This window comes from Populus nigra, chromosome 2 (genome assembly GCF_951802175.1).
Source record: "Populus nigra chromosome 2, ddPopNigr1.1, whole genome shotgun sequence".
In the NCBI taxonomy this organism is placed as follows: domain Eukaryota; kingdom Viridiplantae; phylum Streptophyta; class Magnoliopsida; order Malpighiales; family Salicaceae; genus Populus; species Populus nigra.
The window spans coordinates 48041730-48058909 of NC_084853.1; the positions used below are offsets into that span (position 1 = coordinate 48041730).

At 31.6% G+C, this 17180-nt stretch overlaps 1 protein-coding gene across 1 annotated transcript; it reads left to right on the forward strand.

The window, feature by feature from the left end:
• The first annotated feature begins 14229 nt into the window (after window positions 1–14229).
• On the forward strand, window positions 14230–15674 carry LOC133681881 (probable strigolactone esterase DAD2). Its single transcript, XM_062105065.1, has 2 exons — window positions 14230–14802; window positions 14982–15674. Exons 1-2 carry the CDS (start codon window positions 14432–14434, stop codon window positions 15409–15411), a joined length of 801 nt encoding a protein of 266 aa, XP_061961049.1. The 5' UTR covers window positions 14230–14431; the 3' UTR covers window positions 15412–15674.
• The last annotated feature ends 1506 nt before the right edge of the window (window positions 15675–17180 follow it).

Genomic DNA, 17180 nt, shown 5'->3' on the forward strand with positions numbered 1-17180 from the left:
GCCTTTTCTACAAAGTCTTTCATAGCAGTACTTTCTCGATCTCAACCTCCTATCTAGTCAGTTAAGGAAGCAACATATGGGCTTTTCATTGGGGATGGTACTGAGAAGTTCAAATATGTTCTTGCTGATTTAGCTCTTAGCCGCACTTTTTTAAATTTTCCCTTCTTGACGGATGAGGAGAGGTAGCTCATGAAAGCTATTATTGGTGGAAAGTCGGTCCTTAGGGAGATTGGCCTCAAATTAGTGAGAGTGCTGAAAGGGATCCTCACCATTTCGTCAAACATCTCCACAATGTTTGGTGAAAGCTTCCACCCCTAAATGGCTTTTAATGTAATGAATTCTCTTGTTTCCTTTTTTATTTAGTTTTATGATTACCATTTTAAACATTTACCCTAGTCAGACCCTAATGATGTGTGCCCACTCTCAAAGGCATTGGGTAGCTAAAAGGGATCATATGAGTGAGGTCATGGTTGGGAACAAGGAAAATTAAGTTGCCTTCAAATAGTTGCATGGGGAAAAAAAATTGTTGTAGAGGCCAAATTGCGTAACCTTAAGGTGGCTTATTCCACGCTAAAGGACCATACGCATGGCCTTGTCTTTCAACTGAATTCTTGTGAAAAATCGCTTCAAGCTACCTATAACTAAGTGGTTCCCGGAAAATAGAAGCTCCTTTGAGCAAAGGCCTCCCAGGCTAGTTTACGAGATGAGCTAACTATTGTGCAAGAAAAAGCCTAGCGTTTCCAAGGTAAATTAAAGGCTTTAAGGTACTCTCATAAGAGTTCCCAGAAATTTATAGGGGGTCGACATCTTTGATCGAAATAGCCAGATAAGATATATATTGTCATGTACAACTTGTATTTCTTCAATCTCTTGAGGCGAATGCATGTGAATTTCAATACAACCTTCCATCTAGTCCTAATCTTGATTTTATAGACGCATTACTAGTTAGGACCATCGCTGCCCGACGTGGGGATTATCTAACTAAGAAGCTTGAGGTAGATTATTACCCAATTATTTTAGAAAAAAGGATCCCTGCGAAAAAAAAATATTGATCCATCAATTTCTTTATTTTTTTAGTTTCAAATTTAGGATCAACAGGCAAAACAATTTATGATTTTTCTTTAAATGTATTAGATTCAAATAAATCCTTATAATCGGACCAAATAAAATGTCAAAACTAGTTTGAGTTAATGGTTGGGTTTGCATTTACGGTGGGGTAAATTTAAACAAAATATAAACATCAAAAGCATTATTTTCATGCTCCCATTTATTTTTTTAACTTTTAATGGAGGTCCCACCACTAAACACAAGTTTTTAAGTTGGCACATTGTCAGCACATAGAAGAATTCATTAGATTCACCAATATCGATGTGAGGAATATGCTTTCCAGATTATACAGATAAGCACTTAATCTCTGTTAACATATAAGCTGACCTGTGAATACTTTTATTATATAAAGAAAAACCCCGAAAAAGTTGTCTTGGTAGTTAAGAAAATATTTTTTATTATATTAACTTGTTTGGATGTATGATTGTGGTTGTTTTTTAAAATAATTTTTATTTAAAAAAGTATGTTAATAATATTTTTTTATTTTAAAAAAATTATTTTTAAGATTAGTATATCAAAATAATTTAAAAATATTAAAAATATATTAATTTAAAATAAAAACAATTAAAATCTTTTTAAAAACACTTTTAAAAATAACTTCCAAAGACTCTATTTCCTGATATCAAAACCTAAGAGAATTTGCTAAAATTCCTAAAAATGTAATAGGGTGATGTGGGGACACGCGTCAAGAATCTTCGAAGATGCCCACTACTCATCCACTTTTTAATTCTCTCTCCTCTTTTTTTTTTTATCCTCTCTAATTGTCCTTCTCAGCCTATGCTTTACTCGTCAGGATTCCAATTGGGCTATTCAAAATCTTCTCTAGAAAGATAAAAGAAAAGCTTGCTTCAAGGAACACGTTTATGACCTTTGACCAAACCGTACATGTAAAAGCAGCGGACTGAGGCACGGTTAATTTCTTACTGTTTTGTTTTGGTTGTTTTTTTAAAATGTTTTTTATTTATAAATAAATTAAAACAATATTTTATTATTATTTTTTAAAATTTATTTTTAATATCAGCTTATTAAAATAATCCTACACTAAACAAATTAATTTAAAATAAAAAGAATAATTTTTTAAAAAACTATTTTAAAATACAAAAATTAACGGCTGATAAAAAAAAAGGACCACGATGTCTGATCCGCGTAGATGGAGAAATGCTCCGCTTTCATCTCTACATTTTGAACGTTTCTAATAATAATCCTGTAATATCCAGGAAGTTCCGTTTTCGCCAGAAAAACCAACACAAAGTTAATTTGATTTGATTTTTTTATAAAAATAATAAAATATTCTAAATTCGTAGAAACATTGTGCAAGGGCCCACGCTATCAATTCTTTTAATTTTTCTTTTTGGACCATCCAATTTCTCTCTCTCCAAGATTTCACTATCTCCTTTATGTTGCTTTTAGTAATGGATTTCCATGATTCAACCATCAAGTAAAAACTTTTAACTTCCAAAATAGAATCATCCTCTCTTGACGAGAATTATATTATATTATCGATTTATTTACTAATTAAAAAATAAATCCACTCAATTTAAAATTCAAACGCTTTCACCGCTAAAGCAAGACGGGGAGCATTTGGATTCTATTTACTTTAATAAAGAGCTCTAAGTAAAAACTCAACAGATTTTCCACGTAGTTTATAATTACCAATCAGTTTAATCCTACCAACACAAGGTCTAATAAAGACGTTAGCTTTTGCCTGTAGCTTTTTGAAGTGTTTTTTTTGTGTTTTAAAAATATTTTAAAAAAAAATTAAATTTTTTTATTTTATTTTAAATTAATATTTTTTGATATTTTTAAATCATTTTGATGTGCTAATGTTAAAAATAATTTTTAAAAAATAAAAAAAATATTATTTTAATATATTTTTGAATAAAAAACACTCTAACAAACAACCACAATTAGTTAGAATAAAATACCATGTATTTAGACTTTCGCTTTCGAGAAATGAATCTAGTATTGGATTTTCTTAAAGTGACAGGGATAATATTATAAAAATTTTAAATTAAGAATGCAAAGTGAAAACGTTTTTTTTTGTTTTTTTTTTTTAATATGGAGATGCAAAAATATAGTTTACCCAGAATTATCTTGATTGGGCAGAACACACACAAGTTAGAGGTTCGAAATCGTAGCTATTGCCGCGCCTTGTGCTACAACTGCCTTTCAGCAACAATCAAGTACTGAGTGCCAGCTACCTCAGATTAATCGTTGAATTGTTTTTTAAAAAATACAAATAAATTTAGATTATAAATAAAAATGCAAATTATAAAATATATTATAGTTACCTCGCATTAAAAAAAATATATAATTAATTAAAAATAATATGCACCAAAATTTTTTAATCTTTAACCGTTCAATCCAATGAACTTTATTTTTGCTCGTCTCAAAAAACCTCTATTATCAAAAACAAAACGCCCCCATTCCAATGCCCCTTTATCCTGTCAAAACCCATTCCAAAGCTGTCAAAACCCAAATCGCCGTCGTTTTTCCTCCTCCTTTACTAACAAACAATATGGCCTCTCCCCACCACCGCCCAAACCATGTCTGCGTCCCCACCACCTTTACAACCACCACGCCCCCTTGCTGCTGTTACAGCCACTGTTCCACGCAACCTCTCCACCACCCAATATCACCAACACAATTATCTATTATCCACTTCTCCAATCCCTTCTTTCTTTCCTCCAGCAACAGCAACAGCTGCAACACCACCAGTCTCATCTCCTCTCCTTGCCTTCCAAACCGAACAGGACAAAAAAACGTCACACTTGAGTCTCCTGGATTCCGGGTTGACGCCGCCCGAGTCTAATCAGGCTAACTGCAAGTTCAGGTCATGATTATTTTAAACCCAATCAAAATCCTGGATCAACCACCTAAACGGGCCGGGTTTTACAACTATGAGCTAAAGAAACTCGATGAGCTCGGCCTTTGTGGATCCATTTCCACTGCAGCGGCAACAAGAATGTATAGCTTGGGACTCCAAGTTTAAGTTCAAAACTAGCGAGTCAAGCCCATGTCTACAGTCGTGATCATCTGGACCGAAACCATGACACTAGACACACCCTGGAAAGTTAAAAAGGCTTTTCTTCGATTTTTAATAGGACTCCATGTGCCACTCCGAGGAGCCCAGGCTATAACTTCCAATCAACACAAACCCACCATTAAAGCACTCATTTTTTATTTTCGATCTCAAGAGTCCTCGCAAGAACATTAAGAAGGGTCCCTTGTGAAGGGATGACCATGGTAATCCGTGGGCTCAATTTTTATTATATTTATACTTTATACATTATTTAGAGATAATTTTTTTTATATATTTATATTTTATTTGTTAAATTTCATCTATTTATATAAATATTTATTATCTGGATATTATCTATTATTTAATATAAAATAAAATAATGATTTACACACAAGACATATAAATAAGTTGGATTTAACAATATTAATATCTTATTTATTACTTATTAACAAGGGTAGAGACGGGTTAACTAGGGCTCGAGCCCCTAAAAAAAAGAAAAAACATGAATATCATCCCCATATAGACGAACAATTTTAAAATTTAAAATCAAAACTAGTAAAATTTAAGTTTTAATCATTCGAAATTTTCTTCCTCATGTTAGCTACCCTTAAAGAGATTTCCTTGCTCTGCCTCCAACTTATAACATGACTGTTAAAAAAACCTCATTCCATTCAGGTTTATTCGAATAGTATCCATCAAAGCTCGTATTAGATTACCATCTCTACACACAACCTAATCAAGCCTTTTGATGAACAGTTTACCACAACCCAACTGAAGCTTTTCTGTGCACGCACAAGCTACTACTTAAAGGAGGATCCATGAAGATCCTGTGCTGGTTGAAAAAGCAATTAAGACAGGATTTTCCAGCACTTTGACAGGTGTAGAAACAAGATAACAAGATGATAATGTAATAGAGCCGACAGAACAGTTACCAACAGGAAGAAGATGATAATTAATGGAATCCCCACCAAAAGAAATGCATGAATTAAAGTTTATATAAGATGAACGCACGCGTGAAAGGCCAATCTAATCACACACAGCTCTCTTGGAATTAGTGTTGGAAAAAAATAATTCTTATGTGGTGTTTATATGTTACCTAACATCGTGAATGTGAATTGTTAGTTTTTTTCTTGTATCCTGTGGGATTTATTTGTTTTTATAAATTCTAAGAGTTCATTTATTTTAATAAATGATCAATAATCAATTCTAATTAATTTTACATTGCAAGCTTTCCGTGTAAACAAGAACAATAAATTCTAATTAATTTCACATTGCAAGCTTTCTGTATAAACAAGAGTGGAGGGAGCTCCTTCTTAGATATAGGAGTAGAAAAGATGCAAATAAATGTAAAAAATATATATTTAAAATTCTATAATTCTACAACTAAGCACTTTATATATTTATAAATACTTATATTTTATTTAATATTTTCTTCATGTTTTTATATTATTCTTTATTACACTTTGTTATTACTAAGCAATTTCCCTACAATTACATGCATACTGTGTTCTACCATCGTGAATGTGAATTTGATTGGTCAATTTTTTCTTGTATCTCGTGGGATTTATATATTTATTCTATGAATTTTAAGGATTAATTTTAATTAACCAGTAATTAATGTGGTTTCATTATTTATTGATCATGCAAGTTTAAGAAATGATCAATAATCAATTCTAATTGATTTTAAATTAATTCTACATCGCTTCCTGTATCAAATTAATTTAATAAATGTCAATAATAATTTAAATTATATTATTTTTTGTCTTGTTTTTTTATTTAAAATTCTATAGCTCTACAAGCAAGCACTTTATATGTTTGTGCTTTATCTCTTGTTCAATATTTTCTTCATATGTTTATATTATTCTTGTTATACTTAATTTGTTATTGCTAAACAACTTGCCTACAATTACAGGCATGCTATGTTATGCATCTTCCTCGAGCAACTGTTTCCATCTGCATAAATTAAAAGGGTCTGCGTTCCAGGTGTTTATGCACACATAAAAAAAAATTAATATCTCCACAAAATTTTCGATCCATCGATCATTACTATTTTGTATACACCGAAAACCTACAATATTAAAATCTGGTTTTATTGTGTTTTTTTTTATTTATGTCTTAGATTCCAGTAGACGCCAGTTCTCTTTTGCCCTAGGACAGGCCACCACAAAGTGACAACAACAGTAAGCATGTAAAGACGTCCAAGGTTTAGGGAAAACTCTCGTGTTTCTCGAAACAAATTTCCAAATCTCTTGCAAAGAAACTCCATCAGCACAAATTATTGTTCCTCATGATCAACACAAGACCCACTATCAATGCACCCGCACCCAAATCTCCTACGAGGCATGCAGAAAACACATTGTATATATTCAACTTATCCATGGACATCAAATCATTGAAGGTTGAAGGTAAAACACTAAAGTCACCTTCTATGGTAGGAACCCATAGTTGGAGTGGCATAAAAGAATCAACACGCGTGCCTAGAAAAGAGAAATTTAGACTCTCTTTATTTTAATCTATATCTCTGCAATGGAAAAGAAGAGATATTGCAAAAGAAGAGGATGATAGAAGATAGTGTGTGAAGGATGTACATGCCCTGAAATGATTATGTCGAAATTCACTTGTAAATTGTAATAATCTCCCGCGTAATGATGCAAGTGTGTATTTTGCATTGAGGTAGGTTTTGATAGATTCAAAAAAATAGATTAATGTGTTGATTAATTAAATATTTTTGAATATATATTTAAAATAAAATACAAACTGCTACACACCACACTATATAAATAAAGAGTATTTGATATTGTGATACATGATATTTTTTTAAGAGTATTTTTTTATTAAAATAAAATTTTTTATATATTTTTATTAAAATTTCAACATAAACACATTAGAAAACGTAAGAAAAAAAATCAATTTCTTTTTTTTTTTTAAATAAAACACAATTTTAAACATCTTAAAAAGACATAAGTTCTCGAACCGGCCCAAACAAATCACAACGAGAGACGTTAGGGGCTCCCCTATTCCAGCGATGAATATGGAATCCAACAAAAACCTCTCTTTCGACAGTAGTTGCTCCCCTTTTCCAGTGACATGGAATCCAACAAAAACCTCTCTTCCGACCTAAAACTGGTTTTCAAAGTCTTTCCGTACATTAGGCAGTTGTAAAGTTGATTAGATGTTCGGTTTCGGAACACCGAGGCAATGGGCTAAAGCACTTCTCTTGAAATACGATGGTGCATGGAACTGCGCACGACCTGGCTCGGAAAGGGGGGCATGGCTTGAGTTCAAGCCTCTGCTCATGCTCGTTAGAGATGATAATAGAGATTCATGAAAGCGGATGATGTATTTTTCATTGAACTCTATTATACTGTTTTCATTTGAACGGGAGGGAAGTTTCAATCCCCTTTGTCGATCGCTATCCTCGTAAAGTTATACGCCATTTTTATCATGACTAATTTTCATTAAAATATAAAATATTCTAAATATATGTCAAACAAAGTTAATCAAAGTAAAAAAAAAAAAAACGCACACATTATTTAAATTATATATATATAAAATGTGAAATTATAGGATATAGAGGTACCATCAACGCGATGCCAATGTATTACCAATTAAATCCAAGCTCTTGGATGAGGTGGAATAAATTTTAAAAAAATAAAACTTTTTTAAAAATTCAAGTATACAATTAAGAAATTAAAAAAGGTATGATTTTTTTTTATTGGAGGGTTGAATTTAAAATAAAAACAATTTCAACAAAAAAAAATAAGGACCAAACTGAAAATAATAACACAATATAAACTTGGGTTAAAGGGTAAAATTAAAAACCAATAAAAAAATTATAAAAGAGCTAAGGATAAAAAATAAGATATCAAAAGAGTAATCACTAAATTTAAGAATATAATATATGTGAATTTGAAATGAAGGTCCAAATTAAAAAGAAATAAAACTTTTACAAAACAATCAAAGACAAAAATTAAAAATTTAAAGAAAAAGGGTTAAAGTAAAAATATAAAAAACTAAGAAGAACAATATGCAATTTATGGGTGGGAAGAGAAAAGAATGGAAAACAAAAGGAAAGAAGAAAGGAGACGCGATAACGCATCTAAAGAGACAATGAAAAGACAGATTTCACTATTGAACAACACCACAATCAAAATATAAGACCACCCTCCATACGCTGACACGTATATTGCACATACTAATAACTTTTTAAAATTTAATATTAATTAATCATAACACCCTCATCAACTAAACAATTGTTTTGTAACCTTTGAATTTAAAAATTATAAATATGTTTAGCTATAAATAAGCTATGATTGAAATTAAAATTTTGTTACAAAGCTAACTTAAAATAATTATAATTTAATATTTTTTAAGTAAAAAATAATTTAAAAGATATTTTAAAAAATAAAATCTACCGCATTTTAAAACAGTCACTTAATGTTGTATAAAACATCTTAAAACTACGTTATGTTTTTATCGGTCATTAAAATTATTTTTAAACTCGTTAAATTAAATAATTTATTTTAAATCAATTTCTATACCGTTTAATTTAAAATTCAAACTATTCAATAAGTTGTGTTGTTAGATTTAAAGATTAAATTGATTAATTGGATTAATGATCCTGAAAAAAAAAGTTTAATACCCAATATTTTTTAAAAATCTAAAAAAAAAATTAAATACACAGCAAAGCGCCGGCGAAATTACTAGTTCTAACATAGACAAGGTCTCAGAATAGGAGTAGATTCTATATAACCAAGTAGTTAAAGAAGAATGGAAAAGGTATTAGATAAGATAAGCACAATGACTCATCCAACCCATTTCAGACTTCATGGAAACTGACTTCCACAATGTTGTACGATCCATGAATATATAACTCATTCTGCACCTACCCTCGCTCTATCTCCCTCCCTACCTCTCCCTCCCTCCCTCCCTCCCTCCCTCTCTCTCTCTCTCTCTCTCTCTCAACGTCATTGTTGGTCAATATGCCTCTGCAGGGATCTGGGGACCCAATTAGCTCCATAGGTTATCTGCAACTTTCTCGCTCTGTCGGTCTGTCCTCGCAGATTATATCCCATGTAATGGAACTTGGAAGCCCGAGCCTACTGTTCTAGCCTAGCCTGCCTCGATGACAAAAGATGGGCTCACGCTGTTTTGATCGTTACACTTATATCTTCATCTCGCGGGTCACTTCACTTCTATAGTCCCCTTCTATGTAATCAAGGATCTATATAGCCAACAATGAAGGCAAAAATAGGGGGAATGTGCATAGAGAGATCAAATGTGAGCATTAAAAGCATCTGGAAATGACATTAATCAATGGCATACATGTTTTTGCAGATCCCTATCATTATTTGTTAAATAATTACATTATATTTGACTTTATGAGGAGATAAGATTGCAGAGCTACAAAAGATTATATGATCTGATAAAGCATTTCAGTGGATTATGCCTTAGGATTTTCCTGGTCGCGTGGTGTGCTCGTGTATGCCAATAGTTACGATCAAATCTGTCCATAGAACTATTTCTTGCATCAATTACTTATAGTTGCATGCTCTTTGTCTATTCTGTGCAGAAACCCCTCATGCTAGGTAGCTATCATGAATAGTAGAAACGAAAATCGTGTTGGGACTAAGGCACGTGTGTGGTTCTTGAGCTATGGCTAATCATGGTAAAAACGAAAACTATGCAGTGAAGAAAACCTGCTATATGTTCATGATATCTGTGCTTCACACAGCCAAATCTCTGTCAAGGAAGGGGAAGTTTTCAAAAGAAGTGTACGTGGGGTAGTGAATTCTGTGGCCGATGAGCTGGATGCGGAAACAAGAAAAAGATGGGCCACACAGTACATTTTTTGGATGAAAGCTACCCCATTGAATCAGATTCTTGTATATCATGCCCCTGCTGCCTTCAAATTCACAGGAGATCAGTAGGAGATCTCCTGTATGAAACGTTCACGCTCAGCTTACTATTAGGCACCTAGCACAATCTCATGATCAACAAAAAGACATCTAGAAGAGACCGACTGATCGATTCCTCCCTTCACCTCCTGCGCTGCATGGAGTACACTTAACTGATAAGCAATTATGCAGCATCCTGCTTTAGGATTGTGTTTGATATAATTTTGTCTGTCTTTTGTCGTCACCACCAACATCAGCAACACTATCATGGTCCTTCGCTCGTCTCGTCTTACAACTAGCATTATTGATAATCAATAGTACAGATGAGTATGATATTGATAGCTGGCGCAGGCTCTACTGCTTTAGCAAAAATCCAAGTATTCTAGAATTAAAGTTTACGTGTTGAATACTCTATTGATAAATTATAGTAACTTTATTTATTTATTTTTAATCAAAATGATTGATTTCTTGAATTTGATATTTCGAAGATGACTTATAGATAACATATGTAATTGTTTTTTTCATGGACAAGAAGTTTTTTTTTTATGTTTGAATGGATATTTTTTTAAAAAAAATATAATAATACTTTTTAAAAAATTCTTTAAAAATATATATGCAGCAGAGAATAGAGATTATGATCTTTTACTCTAAAGGTATCAATATGTATTTATCAACGAGGCTTGTCCTTTTATACAGAAAGAGACTGAAGTTTAATTTTATCTTTGTGATATTTATAATTGTATTGCGAGCTTTATTCCACTTATTATATCTAGCTAAAATATGGTGACAATGCTAGCCTTGAAAGACTTTAACACATCCAATTATCTTGATAAAATATAGATTTTTTTTTAATTAAGCTTATTTGTTGAGAAATAATTTCTATTTGATTTTGTATAAAAATCTATAAAATTGATAATATTAAACCTAATTATCTTTTAGGTTTGACTAGTGTCATACTTAACGCGCTTGAGCTAACACATTGTCAAGCTCATTCGTGTTTGGGTTTGTTTAGCACAAAACCTATCGCATATGGGGCTTGGCAATCGTGGTTGGATCTAACATTGATCACATCCAACACGACTAAGACTTGACACACTGCTATCCCAATCGTAACTGGATCTAGCCAGCGTCAAACTTGACACGCCTTTACTGGAGTAAGTTTGTGTTCTGAAAAATTTATACTCATAATTTATTTTTAATTCGATATTTTTTAATAAAAAAATATGCTAATAAAATCTTGGTCGGTCAATACCAAGAAATAATACACAAATACAATTTTACAAGGGTATCTCAATTCCATAAATATTCCATGATTTTTAGAATATAAAACGTTGGTACTTGTAAGCAAATTGGTTTACTCTCACCCAATATATTTAAAAACTCGAAGCTAACATACCAATATGTAAACAATAAATATCAACAAAAAAAACCTAAAATAGAAGGAAAAGTTACTATGCCACTCCTAAAAAAAACTGTTTACTATAATATTATTTTGTAAATTAATTTCTTAGTTTTTTTTTTAATATCATTCACCGTTATAACTATTGGAGATTGAGATCCTTTTCTTTTTACAATTTACTTTTAATGGTGTTATCTTATATTAATGACCCGGGCTGTAAGTTTAACAAGTTAACTCGATATATTAGTTTTTTATTTTATTTTTTTAATTGATTTTTTTTATCAATTTCATCATTCAATATTAAGTTGATTACGAAATAAACTTTATAATTTGTTTCGATTTGTTTTCTATAAATTTATCCACGTCTCATGATGTGGATCACGAGTTCGGCAAGTTAACTCTGGTTGATTCGAGTTATTTTTTTGTTTTTTTTAAATTTTATCTTTTAATATCAGGCTAATTGAAAATTATGTTTCATAATTTATTTCAATTTTATTCCTGGAGGATTATCTCGGTCTTGTGACTCAAATAACAAGTTTGGCAGGTTGACTTATGTCATTTTTTGATTTTTTTTTCAATTTCAACATTTGATTTTTTAGAGATTCAATTTCATAATTTGTTTTTGTTTGTTTTTTATAGGGTTATCATGTTCTTATGACTCGACATGCGAATTGAAAAGTTAACTTGGATTGGCCTTAATCGATCAAATATGTTTTCATATCAATGTTTATATATAAAAATCTTATTTTAAATATTTATTTTAAGTCGGACTATGTTTTCATTGACCATCTAGATTGTCTTTGGATCTACTAAAAAAATTGAATTATATAGATCAATTTTCATATAAATTAATTTTTTTCTATTATAAAAATATTAGTAACATTATTTAAATATCTTTTATGTTAAAAAAGATTTATCTCTTCCACAACTTAGCGCAAATAAATGATATAGGAACTCGCTATTTTGAATAAAAAAACTATCTTGATGCAATTAAAAGTAATAACAAAGAGAATCTTTTTGAAACAAAGAGGGGAAATAATAATATTTTTAAATGGATCCAATGTAAAATTATTTAGCTCATTAAATCACTTTGGTCATCCAAAATAATGATGACTAGGCTCGTCTGATAAAATTTCTTTATAAATAAGGATATAAGACAATTTTAATTTACAAAACAATAATTACAATGTCATTAATATTAGCAAAAAAAACTAAAAGAGGAGGGAAGTTTATTCTACCATTCTTCACAAAATATTATTTATTATAATAGCATTTTTTTTAAAAAAATTAAATTTTATCTTTTAATATTATATTTATTAGAAATTAAACTTTCACAAATTTTTTTAGTATACTTTTAACGAGATTATTTGAGTATTATATGTCAAATTGTGAGTTTGATGAATTAACTCATTTGACTTGAGTTTTTTTATTTTTATTTAATTGATTTTTTTTTTCAATTTCATTGTTTATAAAATAACAGGTTAACCCGGGTTAACCTAGATCGATCTAATAAATTATCGTTTCAATGTTTGTAAATTTTTTTTATTTTAAATATTTTTTTTATATCAAATAATATTTTCATCAGTTATTTGTATTGTTTATAGACTTATTAAAAATATCAAATCATGTTAGTTAAATTTTATATTTTATTAGAAAAAACATTATCAAAATGTCTAGAAACATTAATAAAATTCGCACCATATGACGGGCCAATAATATAGTGGGAACAATGGCAACAGCACTATGGGCATTTCAGATTTTATCCATTGTCAAATCACAGAAGCAGATGGATTGAAAATGGGGGGTCCTTTAGGGTTAAATATAATCTGCATATATTATTCTTCCTTTAAAGGATATGGTGCAAGGATGACAACAATGCCATCAGGGAGGTCACCCCCTTTGCGCCTGCCCCAGTAACATTACAGGCACACCTCGAATCAGGGCAACAAACCTAATAATATTTCGTGTCCACATTGTGTGTTTATATAAAAATACATATAACAATTCTAAATTTGGATCTTTGTCTTCATGCACGCGCGTGTATTTGTGTGTTAAAGTGTGGGGGACATTTACTCACCCACAATTAAATTAATAAAAAAAATTATTAGAGGTGTAGTTCAACTGATACACAATTAAATTAACAGAAAAAATTTTAAAGATGTAGCTCAACTGGTTAGACTTTAAATTTATTTTTTAAAGATTGCTGGTTCTAGTTACATAAACCTTAGGGTTACTGAAAGTTTACATAGTCGTTAATTTTAGGATTCGTGAAATTAATCGAGGTACACATAATCTGACCCAAACATCTATATTAATTAAAAAAAAAATTAGAACCAAACTTATTAAAATCTGCTGGTACATAATCCAATTTAAAAATCAAGAGTTTGAAATATTATACAGATTAATAGAAAATCGTCATTTTAAGATTTTTCTAGTTAAAATAATATTATTTCTGTCTTATTTAAAAAAATAAATGAAATTTGGATCGGTCGTATTTGATAAAGAAAAACTCCTAATCATTTTTTTTTTTTTAAATCCAGTTCAGAGCAAATCTCAAGTTCATGATTCGTGGGACCGACTGCACCCGTATTTTTTTAAAGTAGTTTTAAAAACACATATTTTATATAAATATAATAAATTAAGAAAAACAATTTCTTTCAAATGATAATCTCAAAATTATAGCTAAGAGTTTTGTGACAACCGTACCAATCCATGGGTGGATCGCTCAAGATCTGTTCCAAATAAAATGACTCGCAACACTATCCTATGTTTTGTGTCCTAACATGTACGGTCCACGTAGCTATATAAATAGCACTTATCCATGCTTGCAAACCAACACCACCCGGCACACCTACGCCTGCACAGCCCCACTCCCTGACCTTCATACATGTACTCGCCACAGAAGAGAGTGGCCGCTCCCTCCCTATTTCCAATAGCATCTTTCACTCAATCAGAGACGTAGTCTCGCTTCCTCGAAACCCCATTTATCACCTCTCTCTTTCGTAAATGAGTAGCCTCATCCTAGACGCTCTCAACGTCCGTGTTCAAGGCGAAGGTGACAAAGTTCTGGTCTTTGCCCATGGGGTTGGCACTGACCAATCCGCTTGGCAACGCATTCTCCCCTTTTTCACGCCATACTATCGTGTAATCCTCTTTGATCTTGTATGTGCTGGTAGTGTCAATCCTGATCATTTCAATTTTAGACGATGCACCAATCTTGAAGCTTATGTTGATGACTTGCTCAACATTCTTGACACTCTTGGCGTTGACCGGTGTTTTTATGTGGGACACTCTGTTTCTGCTATGATCGGTATACTGGCATCCATTAGACGTCCGGAGCTCTTCATCAAGATGATTCTCATCGGAGCATCACCAAGGTAAAAGCTTCATATACCCAATTTTGCATTTACCCAAAAAAGTTGTGTTCTTTTCTAATCTTTAAACATTGACTTGGTATTGTTGTGTGTGCCTGTGCGATTAATCAGTGGTTTATTTAGATTTAGCTGAGAAATCGGTTTATTGACCCAAGTTTTTTCTTGACATTTTACGCAATCAGGTTTCTGAATGATGAAGATTACCATGGAGGATTTGAGCAAGAGGAAATTGAGTCTGTTTTTAAAGCAATGGAGGCTAATTATGAGGCTTGGGTCAATGGTTTTGCGCCATTAGCAGTTGGAGCTGATGTACCCCTTGCTGTCAGAGAATTTACTCGGACCCTTTTCAACATGAGACCAGATATTACATTATTTGTATCAAGGACCGTTTTTAACAGTGATCTAAGAGGGATACTGGGCCTAGTCAAAGTACCATGCTGTATAATCCAAACGTCGAAGGATGTATCTGTCCCAGCATCAGTGGCCGAGTATTTGAAGAACCATTTGGGTGGCGAAAATACCGTGGAAACGTTAAGAACTGAAGGGCATTTGCCCCATTTAAGTGCACCAGCTATGTTGGCACCGGTCATCAAGCGAGCCCTTTCCCGGTGAGTGGTTTTTTCTTGTGCGTGAGTCGGGGGCGATATTTAGGCTCACAGCAGCTAGAGTGGGGTAAAATGGTGGCATCTGATGAATAATTTGTGGACAGTAGTCCTGAGATTCTTAAGAAAAGGATAAGATTAGCCACGTGATAGTCACGTGATGATGTATGCTACTTTCTCTTCCTCTTTTCTTGTTGTTTCTCTTGCCTTTCATCTTTGAATTGGACGCAAGCAAGTGGAAAGAAATTAATGAAAATGCAATTAATGCTTCTACTTTGGGTGCTCTAAATTTTCCAGGTTTTGATTTTTCGCTCCTCAAGCAAGAAAAATCGCCGCTTATATGTGTGCGCATCTTTTTTGAGGGTAACAATTCAGTGTTTGATGGCCAAGATCCAAATTATGCATGACCCGCCACCTTGACTTGTCCTTAGCAAGTATAATTGTTATGCTCAAATAGAGTTGAATAAACAAGATTTTAACTCAAATGAATTAATTATTAATTTATGATTCGAGTGTTTTTGTTGACCCCGTTAAATCTTATTAAATAAATATCAAGAAAAAAAACAGTTATTTTAATAAATAAATAAACAACTAACCTTCCTGCGACACAAGAGTTGATTATCTAACAATCCAAATTCTTCTCCGTGTCTGTTTTTGAATCGAAATCTAACAATTATGACATGCATTTAATTTATATGATCTTCCGAGCAACCCGTTGCTATAGATTTTATTTCTTTATGGGTTATTGACGTGTGGATTTGTCCTTCCTTCTTGGCAATTTTTTCCCCGAGGAGTTCCATTCGAGCAGGAGCTAATTCAAAGGTCACGTCCTCCATAACAGCTCTACCTGTCGATTTGAGATCGGAAGGCTCCAACGAGTGAGTTAAAGAGAGGACAAAAATGATTTTAAAGGACAAGCTTCTTAATACCTAACCATGAGAAATCAATCTTGCAGGACGTTAAAGAAAGGCTTGCGAGTGTTCTCTTTCTTTCCCTGTTAAGAAACCTAAAAAGCTTTCCCAGCTTTATTAATTAGTCTCGCAATCCCTTACGTATTCCATCTCAACAACATCCGAAAATAATCTGTAGAATTTATTATAAGACACTATAAAAATATTAAATGAATAAGAAAATTTTGTAAAATAGCTTGTATGTTAAGTAGATAAACAAAGAGCTGAGTTTTATCAATTTTGTTGTTATAAAACGTGAGAGACATTAAATTAATAGAATATTTGACTGTGTTGAATATATATATATATATATATATTTGAAGGGTTGACTTTTAAATTATACAAACATATTGATATGAAATAGTATTATTTTTCTTTATAAAAATCACTTTAATATTGGTAAAAATCAAATTAGAAAATGATTTTCTTCTCTTCTTATTTTTATCTATAAATTTTCTATTTATATTTATCAGAAAATAACTAAAATTCTTAAAAAACTTATGAAAAATATTATTTATAAGTTTTAAGGGTTTGTTATATCCTTGAGGTATACTACTTTATCTCTATAATAAATATAATAGGAGCAAATAGTATTTAAAAGAAAAAAAATAATTTTACAACTCAAAACTTGTTTGTTATAATCACTGACTTGACTTAATATATAGAAAACTCAATTGACAAATAATTGTCTATCACCTAGTCTGCCACACAAGATTTGCTAAGTAAAATTTGATAGATTTTCACACAAGATTTAATTTTCCAAGTAAAAGAAAAGCGAGAGTAAAAAAACGGAAAGCATGGAACATGCACGCACACAACGATAGTACGC

Excerpts from the sequence above, each read along its gene's own strand:
- LOC133681881 (XM_062105065.1), top strand. The coding sequence starts at position 14,432 with ATGAGTAGCCTCATCCTAGACGCTCTCAACGTCCGTGTTCAAGGCGAA. Across the intron at positions 14,803-14,981 it reads CTCATCGGAGCATCACCAAG|GTTTCTGAATGATGAAGATT; the intron begins GTAAAAGCTTCA and ends TTACGCAATCAG.